Source organism: Athene noctua, chromosome 1 (genome assembly GCF_965140245.1).
Source record: "Athene noctua chromosome 1, bAthNoc1.hap1.1, whole genome shotgun sequence".
Lineage (NCBI taxonomy): Eukaryota > Metazoa > Chordata > Aves > Strigiformes > Strigidae > Athene > Athene noctua.
Window position 1 is genome coordinate 247,743,484 of NC_134037.1, and position 12,673 is coordinate 247,756,156.

Sequence of the window (12,673 nt, forward strand, 5' to 3'; positions counted from 1 at the left end):
GAGGTGCCCAATGGCTTCAGTAACGTAAAAAATTAAAAAAAGACATCAATTATTTTATAAACAGAATTTTATATAATGGAATTATTCATATAATATATTTAGATTATTCACAGTAATTATCATGTTAAGGATTTCATCAGCAAATACAACATTGTAATTTTTCCCTCTCTCAAATCATTCTCATTTATGCATAGTCAGATGCTGATCTCTTTCTGAATTCCTGTGCAGAATGGTTAGAGATATCTTGCCTTTTCTTGGGTTTTGGCCACATTTGCACTGTATTTGAGCTGTCCAAATGAGAGCCCAGAGGGTGATTTTTATCTGCTCCTGAGAGAAGTTTGGATGTCTTCCCTGACTGCTGTTTCAGTGTTTGTGTATTACAGGCCTTTCTTGGCCAGGACAAGCAAAATTGTGATGCTGTCTCTGTTGGTCAAACCAAAACTGCATCCTGATTGTTGTCAGATGGGTGGTAGAAATTGCACAGTTGCATAATTATGCTATGAGGTGTAGGAGGCTATGTGATTTTGTCTGGTGCCAGGAGTCCTAAAGCCACCTGTGTGTTCTCTGGTTAATTGGTGCTTGCCAAAAGACAAAGGAAAGTTGGAAAATAGAGGGTGCATACAAAGGAAGAATGTGGCAAAATAGGTTGTAACACAAAAGTGAAACAGGAAAGAGAAGACAAGGGACTGTGGAGATGATCTGTCTTATGAGCACATCAGTTTAGGACAGCTGGTTTTGGCCAGTGTCTGGTAGGAACAAGGACTTGAGGTGCACTGCCTTTATAGATGTCTGAATTTCATATATTAACTTTAGGCAGTGATATATCGAAGTGACTTCCTACTTCTTTCTGATCTCTGTGCAGCGCATGAAATACAGCAAGGGCAATATCAAGCAGAATCAAGAATGGTGAGGGAACTGAATACACAACTCCAGAATGCATTGCCTTTCATGTTTAACAGGTGTGATGCTTCAGCTGATACAGAACAGCAGCTTTCCAGCAACTCTAATACATCAAAATAGTTCCTCATTTGGATTTGTACTAGCTTTGTCTTTTGTATGGAAGAAGATATGTATGAAACAAAACAGTTTTTAAATGATTACTTGCTTTCCTTCTGGCATTTGGGAGAACACTTTCTTCCTTTTTATTCAATTCCCCTTTAACATTTTTTTGAGAGATTTCATTATAGTCAAATAATGCAATTGACAGAACACACTGGGCACCTTATTGTAAGAGCATAAATTTTTTAAAAGAGACTTTCCATTTTTTTTCCCAAATAACTTTTCAATAAGCCAGTATTTAGAGTAGCAGATAAAGAGTACTCTCTAGTCTGCCATGGTAGCAGCTATATTTTATTTTATTTCAGTTCTGACACACTGATGTTTGGCATTTGCAGGATTCAAGGAATAATTATATTTAAGGAATTCTGCCCTTAAATACATACATTTTTCTCATTGCTACGGGCAAGGAATGTGTTAGTAATGTTTATTGCTACTACTCCAATATTGCAGACTAAATGTCATTAGTCTTTGTTTGTTTTTAAGGCAGAAAACATTGCTAAATGGATTTTCCTATTTACATTCATATCATACCTTATTTCAGTAGGTGTACACAATTCTTGCTGGATGATGTTTTTGCCTGGTTTTATGTTTCTTTACTTCCTGAAGTTTTTTTAGGTATGTTGGAAGGACACTATGGTAATAGGGGAGTTGCAAAGAAATTCTTATTCCTTTCATGGCTTTTGTTTTTAGAGGTGAAAATATCCCCTTTTAACAGTCTTTTGAAGTCATCTAAAGGATGTGATAAAACAGAGCAGGATATGAAGATTTAGGGACAGTGTGACCATCTGTAACTTGGTCTCTGTCTCAGAACAGCGATATAATGGCGCTTGTATTGATGTGCTAGACTTATGACTTGAGTAAAGGTCTCATAAACTTCTACTTAAAGGTATGAAAAAGGGGAAAAAAAATAACACCTGATTTTTCTACTTTGTCCTCCTCTGTTTTAATTCCGCAAGGGAAGGGTATAATGCTTGAAGAGCATCGAATTGGACATGAATTATTAATTACTAGGCTTTGTTTATTGCACAAACAGGTTGAAATGTTTAAAATAACTTTTTTCTTAGACCTTGCTTATTTTAAGCACTTATTGAATGCCTTTGAAGCTGGAGCGTTGGTTTCTTGAACTGCCTTGCATTCCGTGTTCATTTCTGTTATTCGTTAGTATTGCAGTGTCATCTACAGTTTTGTTGCTCATAGAAACTCTGTGGTAGTCTGAACCTCATCTGTGAATACTCCTCTAAATATTGCTTTACTATGACTTATCCCCCACAAAATGCTGCATTGCTACCTACTTTTTCTTGTTCCTTTACTTCTCCAAAGTAATCTTGCATTTACATTCCCGAATGTACTTCATCTAATTCTGTTGACCAACATACTACATTTTAAACCAGAAGTGCAGTGTTGTCTGGCTCCCATGGCCTCTATTTGTACGAAGAACTCTCCTGCACATCTTTTTACTTCCAGGAAAAATCCAAGTTTTGTTTAAGACTCTTCACTGACTTACTCTAGCCTGATGCTTAGACCTTGGGTGGAATCCAGGCTGCACTAGGAGCTTACATTGAATGGGTGATGTATGCACATGATTCCACTTATGTATATAGCTTGTTTAATAATGTTAGAAGTGAAGGTATTATTTAATCCTTTCCACTGTATCCCTTCACTTTCTTCCCTTCCCTTCACTGAGTGCTTAGTTTTGAATCCTGAAATACTACTGTTGGATTTCCAGGAAGCAATAGGAGAACTCTCTGGTGCAACTGGAGAATCTTTCTCACCATTCTTTTAGGTGACTCCAACTTTTCCCAATGGATAGTTGGTTGGCTTATTTTTAACTTTTCCTCTTTTTTTTTTTTTTTTTTTTATTTGTGCATTTTTAGTTCATTTTTTAAGACTCTTGAATTGTGCTTGCTTTCACTGACTCCACTTGAGGTCATGTATTGGACTTTATATTGAGTCACTGAATTCTGAATATTTTTTCATATTGCATTGAACATGATGCAGAAAGGTACAATTCTTGAAGAACAGAAACATCATTTCTTTTTGGTGAATTACCATTTGAAGTGTAGTGATCTTCTGTTGGTCATGACTGTACCAGGAGAACCCAAATCTGGTCTTTAGACAGCACTTACTTTGTTAAAGTTTCCTCCTTTTTAGGTGAGCTTTCTGTTTTGGGTACCAGATGTCTCATTGTATACAGCACTTTACCCACTGTGGAAGAAAGGCATCATCCAGCCTATTTAATAAGATGAGTATTTATTTCATCACAGGAGGATCGGTAGAGTATTTTTAAGGTGTTTTGAAAAGTGCTGTTGTTTAGAAGAGGTCATGCATAACAAACCAGGAGTTGCATGACTACTACTACACACAAGCAGAGCAAAATAGTAAAGGTATTGTGCTGCTTCTGCTACTCTTGATAGCCAAGGTGTTCTGATTTCCAGTCTTCCTTTTCTTTCTAGTCTGCCAGCTGTCTTGTTTCATGTGTATTTGCATTCTCATGGCAGATTTTTTTATATTAAAAATATCTGAAGAAAATAGTAAACCTTTACTTTTGGTAATAACAAAATGGTGCTGTTCTGTAGGTAGTGCTTTTTGGTGTTTCTTCTACTGAAGCTCTAACTTTACCTTTTTTACACTTATATGACAGAACAACAGAGACTTGATTTTTGATATCCAAAACGCTAAATATTTTTTCTAAAGCTCAGGAATGTTCTCTTTATTTTGTATATAGAGTTACAGCATTGCAGTAAAACACGACAAGAATGGAGTTGAATTATTAAAATGTTGATTTTAGTATTCAGTGGCTTACAGGAGGAAATGCACATAAGCAGTTAAATGTATTACAGATTTTTAAAAAAAGTAATATTAAGGAGGCTGCTTCTCAGTTGTTTGGTAATGAAAGTACTGAGCACATTCAAAATAAGCTATAGGTCTGTGATAGAGAATTGCAATATTCAGGAAAAGCTGTCTGTGATTTTTTTGGGGGGGATGTTACTTATCTACCCTACAAAATAATGTCTTAATTTTTTAAAGTATCAGATTATCTACACAAACTACACCTGGGATATTTGGAAGATTTTATTTGGAGACTTTGCTTCAGTTCAAAATGCCTTTGGCCAACATTGGTCCTTTGCTAGGGCTATCCCAGTCAGCATTCTAAAATGTATTAGGATTTGTTGTGAAGACACTTATACCATTTCCTTAGAATTCTTGGAGCAAAACTACTCATACATAAGTCTGCCAAGACTCCAAAGGACCAGCACCTCCAATATCAAGAAATCTGTATACTGTTTTTTTTTTCTCCCTGCCATTTTGATAAGGAGATTACTGAAACTATTCAAGGTAAAATTAGTCAAGTATAATCATAGAAGTATTGCAGCACTGGGTTTTCATTTAAAGAGAAAAACTTGAAAAAATTCTTTTGAAGGCTTTTTACATTTCCTTTAGCTATAGGTTTTGATGTTTAGGGTATGTTGTGGTTTAACCTGAGCCAGCAACTAAGCACCATGCAGCTGCTCACTCAGTCCTCCCTGCCCTGGTGGGTTGAGGAGGCAAACTGGAGAAAAAGTAAAACTCATGGGTTGAGATAAGAACAGTTTAATTATTGAAATAAAATAAAATATTATAATAATATCAAGAATAGTGAGAACAATAATAATAATAGTAATGAAAAGGGAGATACAAGAAAGAGAGAGAAATAAAGCCCAAGAAAAACAAGTGGTGTACAATGCAGTTCCTCACCACCTGCTGGTGGATGCCTAGCCAGTCCCCAAGCAGTGATCCACCACTCCTGGCCAACTCCCCCCAGATTATATACTGAACATGACGTTCTGTGCTATAGAGTATCCCTTTGGCTAGTTTGGGTCCGCTGTCCTGGCCATGCTCCCTCCCAGCTGCTTGTGCGCTGCTTGCTGGCAGTGTGGGAAACTGAAAAATCTTTGAATTAGGATAAGCACTACTTAGCAATAACTAAAACATCAGTGCATTATCAACGTTATTCTCATACTGAATCCAAACCACAGCACTGCACCAGCTACTGGGAAGAAAATTAACTCTATCTCAGCTGAAACCAGGAGAGGGTATTAATGGGACATAATTTTAAAGTTGTGTAGCATGACCAAAGTAGAAAATGGAGAAGTACTTTCCTAAGTCCTTTAAAAAGTTAATCTTTACAGTCAAGACTTGCTAAGTAGATGTAGGCAAGATGTCATGGGATTTTTTGTCATCAAAATAAAAAAAAGATTAATAATGCCTAATGATCTATATCTATATCTACCTATATATAAAGTGCTCTGTGAGTTACAAAGCTTAGTGAAATCTACTGACATGTGGGTTTGCATCCCATGACCTCCATATTTTCCTTGTTTTCCTTTCAATCCATTGTCTTTTGCTGCTATTGACATAAGTCCACCTTCTTACCATGTCTTCTATCACCTTGTGTCGCCTTCAGTTCTCCAGTTCTTATCTACAGGCTCCATTCTCCTAAATATGATCTAGGTGAGATGTATCCAGTTTGTGTGAGTTTCCACTGTTAAGATCCTGTAACATAACACTGACCCTCAAGCATGTCTTCATAACAAATATTGTTGGAGTTTCCTTTTTAAATGTGGCACATGTAACTAATATGTAGTAATTAATGATCAAACAAAATACCTGTGGATCATTCAGCCTTGTTTATGGTAATGTGCTAGTTGCGTTTGTTATCCATATCTAGCAACAGGTATACTCAAGAAAGGTTAAAATTGAAGACAAAGACTGTTTTCTTCACAAAATGGCTTAGTACTATTCTCTTGATAAGAATAACTGTTGACGTTTTCACATAATATGAATATGAGGTGCAGAGATGTGGTCTAGTTATTTCACAAGAAATGAGTTAATGGATAGTGAGAGTCGTAACAGGAGAGAGGGACAGGGAAGAGAGAAATAAAATATATATGATATAAAAAATTGTACATCTATTTAAAGCTGAGGTTTTGTCAAGATAATATTGAAATACCTAGCCCTTAACTTGAGATGTAATAGAGTAATATATTGCTCTCACTGGTGTCACACATCCGTATTTTAATACCTATGCTCTCAGGAGATGTACCTGGTGACTGCTTGTGCTGCAGATGCCATATGGAAGGAGACAAGGTTACTGCTTATGTACTTTATACTTTACTCAATAAAGGATACTACAAAGAGCTAAGTATTTTTTCTTGCTTATTTATACATACACGCATTTTTTTCTGTGTATCTTTTCAGCTCATGGAAAAAACTGACAGAGAATACTACACACTGGATGACATGTTTGTTTCCAAAGCAGCCAAAAGAGCGCGCAGTGGGGAAGAGGAAGAAATACAAAGAAGAAAAGCCATACGTGAGCACCAGCAGCTTGCTGCACGCATGGAAAAGTGCCCATACTGCTTTGATAGCAGTGAACTTTCTAAACATCTTATTATTGCAATTGGCACCAAGGTAAGAAAATAGCAATTTAATACAAATGTAAAAATAAAAAAGAAATAAGGAAAGCAGTGTTGATGTTAGAATGTCTAAGATTAAGAATGAAATTGCTTCTGTGAAATGATTTATTGTTCTGCATCTTATTTGCCTTGCTCTTCCAATTGATTTTGCAAATTCCTCAAGGGGGAGGCAGAAAAAGATATAAATCTGTCATGAATTTTAAAGCTGATCTTTGGTATCAGAACTTCATGTTTGTGGATTTGGGGAAGATGAGAGCAGTAATGAAAGATCTGATGCAGAGGTTGGTTTGTGGAAGAGTAAATCACACTGCACTGGAGGAAATTTGAAATTGTAAAAAGCTGTTTGTCAATGATATAAAATAAAATAAAGTGGAGAATTCAATTTTAAAACCTAAAATCCTTTGAAATAGACAGAAGTTTGGTTTGGGGAACTTTCCCATTTCTGTTATGACTTTTAAAAGTTGGATTTATAACATCTGAAATGCTTCAGTATATGCTATTTTGACATTCTGTCTTCAAAGTTTTAATTTATTATTGATGTTTTTAATTTGATTTGAAACTTTTTATATACCAAGGAATTAAGTGCACAGATATGCGTTATGGTACATTGCATTTATTTTTTTTTATATAGGTAAATTTTATACATATCTATATATAAATGCAAACAGACCTGTATATGTGTGCATGTATCTGAATAGAATGCTTTGGGTTTAAAGGGACCTCAAAGATCATCTAGTTCCAACCCCCTTGCCATGGGCAGGGACACCTTCTGCTAGACCAGGTTGCTCAAAGCCCTGTCCAACCTGGCCTTGAATGATTCCATGGAAGGGACATGCACAACCTCTCTGGGCAACTTGTTTCAGTGTCTCACCACCCTCATAGTGAATAACTTCTTCATTGCATCTAATCTAAATCTACCCTCTTTCAGTTTAAAGCCATTACCCCTTGTCCTGTCACTTCATGCCATTGTAAAGTGACCCTACCCATCTTTCCTGCAGCCCTCTTTAAGTACTGGAAGGCTGCTATAAGGCCTCCCTGGTACCTTCTCTTCTCCAGGCCGAACAACCCCAACTGTCTTAGCCTATTCTTACAAAGTAGGTGCTCCAGCCCTCTGATCATCTTAGTGGTCCTTCTCTGGACTTGCTGCAACAGGGACATGTCTTTCCTATGTTGGGCCCCCAGAGCTGAACACAGTACTCCAGGTGTGATTTCAGAAGAGTGGAATAGAGGGGGAGAATCACCTTCCTTGACCTGCTGGTCACACTTCTTTTGGCGCAGCCTAGGACATGGTTGGCTTTCTGGGCTGCAAGTGCACATTGCCAGGTCATGTTGAGCTTCTCATCAACCAACAGCCCCAAGCCCTTCTCTTCAGGGCTGTTCTCAATCCACTCATGGCCCAGCCTGTATTTGTGCTTGGAATTGTCTTGACCCGTGTGCAGGACCTTGCACTTGGCCTTGCTGAACTTCATGATGTTTGCACATGCCCGCCTGTCAAGGTCCTTCTGAATGACGTCCCTTCCCTCCAGCGTGTTGACCACACCACACCACACAGCTCGGTGTCACTGGCAGAGTTGCTGAGGGTGCACCCAATCCTGCTGTCCATGTCGCCAACAAAGATGTTAAACAGCACTGGTAAAATAAACATGGGTTAAAAATACTGACCCCTGAGGAACATCACTCATCACTGGTCTCCACTTGGACATCGAGCCATTGACTCTATGTATATCTATGTGTTTATATATCTAATAGATAGTATACACAGAAGTATATCTTTATGTGTATGCATTTTATATATATATATATATATATATATATATAAATTTACTAAAAAACCATACAGATATATATCTATATTAAGAAAATGTATTGTAGTGGACTAAACAGTGTGATTGCGTAATAGTTAGGATACCAGCTGGTCTGTAAGGCTGGTATTACTGCCTTGTTGGTGTAATTGCTCTCTGGATATTACCTATTCATTGGACCTACTGATGGATACTGGGACCTTCTAAAACCACTAAAATTGCTAATACTTTCCTGTAACTGGAAGGTAATGGCTTCTGTTGGTTTGAATTAGCAAACAATGTATTTCTTAACCTCAGCAATAGGGAGGTTTTTAATATTAGGAAAATGGGCACTTCAGTTTTTATTTGCTTCTTATAGGTATACTTGTCTCTACCAAGTACCCAGTCCCTTACTGAAGGACACTGCCTGATAGCTCCTCTACAGCACCATACTGCAGCCACTCTGTTGGATGAAGACATCTGGGAAGAAATCCAGGTCAGCTGAGAAACTGTCTCATGTTTTACAGTGTTGTAAAATAATGTTGTTTTGAATAATAATATACTTGTGATAAGTACGTATTTTCATAATTTTCAGCCTGGCAACTCTTTTCTGATTTCACTAAGGGGCAGAATATTTTCACATTATGGATGAAAATTAGTGATCAGATATTGAAAAAGGGAGATGCAGGGTATACATTGAAGAAAAGTTCCCATTTATAAGCACTAGAAAAAAATTGCCTGGAATGCTGCAGAACCTCTGTCATTGGAAGTCTTTGAAACCGGGTTAGAGGAACATCTATGAGGGATGGTGCAGATACAACTGATCCCTTACAGAAAGTGGGATAATTGGCTTCACAGTTAGGATTTCCTTGGGAGTGCCAAGAAAAAGAAAAAGATTGTGAGGGCAGAAAAATCACTTATAATGGAATACAAACTGAATATATGTTGTTTACATATCATCAGGTTTTTTAAACTAATCTGGGGTTTTGGGGGGATATCAACTGAGAGAGAGCTCTCATTCTTTTTCAAATCAGTGAGGTCCCTGTTAGAATCCTATTTCCTACTTTTAAAAAAAAGAATTCTTAGAATAAAGTTCCAAGCAGGATGGGTCATGCTTTCCAACTTTCTTATGAAAATGTTTTGAAGATTTTGAGTTCTGTTTTCTTTGGAAAAAGAAAATCAAGGGAGGAATGGTACAGTCTCTTCCTTAAGAGATTGACTGTGATTGTCAATCCCCCCTCTTCCCCGCTGCCATCAGGATTATTAGAAGGGAAAAACAACTTAAAACCTCTTGCATAAAAATATTTGAGATTGTTTCAGACTACAGGAAAGTCTCCATTGCTTGCAATTGCTGAGATTTAAAACCAGGTTAATTAATGAGTTTGAAATGGTTTAAGTAAGACTGGTCTTGCCTCAAGCCTGGCAGATGTGTTCTCTGACTTTCCAGATTTGCTCCCTGTGTTGATTCTCATGGCTGATGTAATTTTTATACTAGTTCCTAGTAAATTATGCTCCCCCAAGCAGGAAGCGAAAGGAGTTCTTTTGTATATGACAGAAATGTCTAAGAAACTGAATAAGAAGCAAATAACACAAGTATGATCAGGAGGAACAATAGAGCAAGGGGAAAAGTGATAAATATGTTTATTCTATATCTATTTATCCTAACCTCTTTTAACTAAATAGATGATAATTCTTCTAAATTTGTATGAGAAGGAAAATAGGATAAAGATAATCAAATGCAGTTCTTGTACTCAATGCTAGTCTTTTTCTTGCTAGAAAATGCAAGTAGTTGGTAAAACCATTATCCATTGACCCTGTGAATATATTCATAGACAGTTTAAACATTTATTTGCAACAAAGAATTTTGGGAGGTGATGGACACAGGTGTGGGGTTTTTTTAAATATTTTTTTATTTTTCAGCTTCTGTGTAATTCAGTAGGAGTCTGAAGGGCTTTATCTGCAGTATAAGTACGTACTTACTCAGTGACTAAAGTAACTTTCTGATGTCAGAGCCATATTTTATATTGCTGTTGAGGGGAGAAAAATAATCACACTTTAAATATTCATGAAATGCTATATTAAGCACATGTTTTAGCTAACTATTTTTTCTGGGATTTTTTTTTTTTAAAGATATGCTGGATAAAGTGAGAAGGGTTCTTTTATACTGTATGCCTTCAAGCACTTGAATTTAACATATTGTGTGCTTTAGAGTGATGTGCTCATTTGCCAAAGGCATGTACTTTTTTTTTAATATGAAAAGATGCAGGTCTTCACATGTTCAGTATTGGCTGAACTGTTACATGTACCAATGCCTTGTGCATCTGAGCATAAGCCAAGCCCTCTTATTTGCCCTTATGAATGGTTTTGTCCTTACCAGTGCTAATTATACTTGAGGCCTGCTCAGAATTTGGAGGAAAAGTGCAATGTATTTAAAAGCAAGAAAATGCAGTCTGGGAAACATTAGCTAACATCTGCAGATATTCTAGGCTTTTCAGTGGATATCTATTTCAGTTGATACTGCAGGGTACACAGTTGCTTGCTTTGGTGTATTTCAGAGGTATAGGTCTGTGGGCCAGGGTGGGGAGGAGAAAACAACAAGCTGTTAATTCAGAGTTGCCTGTCACTCTGTGCAATCAAGTCTTGTATCAGTCCTGGTACAATGATCTATTCACTGGGCAGTATCTTCTAGCTGTGTTTCATTGGTTGTGTTAGGGGGGTGGTGGTAGTGTTTTCTTGTCACAGTATGGAGCAGTTTATTTGTGAGGAGAAATTCAGGACACAAGGGCCTGCTTTGAGACCTTAAATACCTGATTAAGATTATATTTGGCCAAGTTCCTGAGACTTTTAGTTTGATTCATGCTGTGCAAGATGACAAAGGGCTGTGGAGAAGAGCTCAATTTCTAGTCCTGTTGCATTGGAAGCCTGATAGTGATTTGTTTTCCATCTGGTTTACTTCAGTACTTGCTGATCTTTGTGTGTATTTGCTTGTTTGATTCATCAGCTCCCTGTTTACATTAAAATAGGGAATCTTAAACCTTTAGATGGGATTAGCCTTTTAATTGTGGTGTTTGTACTTCTGAGCATTAGAACAACCTACGATTTATGTGAGTTGTAGAGCTGTGGTACCTGGGGTCTGTAACGCTCGTACAGTTTCAATGATTTCTTGGCTTACACTGTGGAAATGATACAGGGAACATTTAATTTTTTAAAAAGCAGTTTTCAAGATCTTGAGATATTTTTGAAAACAATTCACCCTGTCACAAAGTCAGATCTTTTGTGCATTTGAAAATGAGTCTGAATGAGTCTCAGAAATCATCCCTTGTGCTTGATAATTTAGTTCAGCCTCTACATTGTAAGCTATAGAATGATGCTCTTGCATATCTTGGATGCCAATACCAACTTCCAAGAGTCACAGAGCAGCAAGAGCAGGCTGCTGCACAGTAAGCTAAGTCAAGGGTGGAAGGCGATGGATGAGGCAGATGGGGGAAGTCATTTCACTATCAAGAGTCAGTTCCATGTTACCCAAGCCCAGAAAAGAGAACATGTCCCATGAGAGTAGACAGGATCATCTGTGGCCCACTGATGGTCAGGCAAGTATGTAGTGATGTCTTAGGTTCAAGGTCAAGTCAGCAAGTCAAGGCCAAGATGTCCCAGGTACACAGCTGGGCACAGGCATCCCTGAAACTTAGCTCAGGCAAGGACCAAAAGTGAGGGCCTGAACGTAATTGCAGCTTCTCAGTGATGGGGGGCAGGCCCCCACTTCTCACAGCTTTTCTTTTCACAACTTTTTGTTGCATATGATCCCAATTTACAGCTGCAGCATTTTAGAGCTGCCCTTCTGTATGGGCAGCCAGAGCCCCAGCAGGCAGAAGAGGCTGTTGAGTTTGTGTAGGGCCCTGACACTGGAGCTAGCAGAATTATAAATTGAAATACTCTTTGAATAGATTCAGCACCTGATCCCTATGAATGGGAATGGGTAAGTGTACGTCGAGGCCAGATGTATTAAATATTACATTTGGTTAACTTCCATACAGTGAAGATGGAGGTTCTAGCCATGACTTTCTTTTGAGGCAATGTTAATATTTCCCTTAAAGGTCAGGCATGCCTAGTGGAAATGTCTTTTTTTTGTTGTTGTTTGTTTGGTTTTTGTTTGGGATTTAATGTTGTTTTGTTTGTTTGTTTTTGTTGTTTTTGAAACTGTGTAATGGGAAGGAGTAGTGAAAGGATAATGGTATCTATAGTCAGTACAAGCCAAGACATTACCTTCTTAAAAATTGCAAGTTTGGGACCTATGATTAAAGCCAAGTTGTTTTATGGAGGACCATAGTTATGAAGTTCAACCTAGTTTTAATTTCAACTGTAAGAATATGTATTATT

General features: G+C 37.5%; 1 protein-coding gene across 3 annotated transcripts in view; it reads left to right on the forward strand.

The window, feature by feature from the left end:
• Positions 1 to 12,673, forward strand: part of CWF19L2 (CWF19 like cell cycle control factor 2) — an 86,177-nt gene that overhangs the window by 61,883 nt on the left and 11,621 nt on the right. For all 3 annotated transcript variants that reach the window (XM_074916194.1, XM_074916202.1, XM_074916211.1), the window contains 2 exons: positions 6,298 to 6,510; positions 8,676 to 8,792. In XM_074916194.1, the coding sequence (XP_074772295.1) occupies positions 6,298 to 6,510; positions 8,676 to 8,792 (330 nt within the window). The remainder of the gene's footprint in view (positions 1 to 6,297; positions 6,511 to 8,675; positions 8,793 to 12,673) is intronic.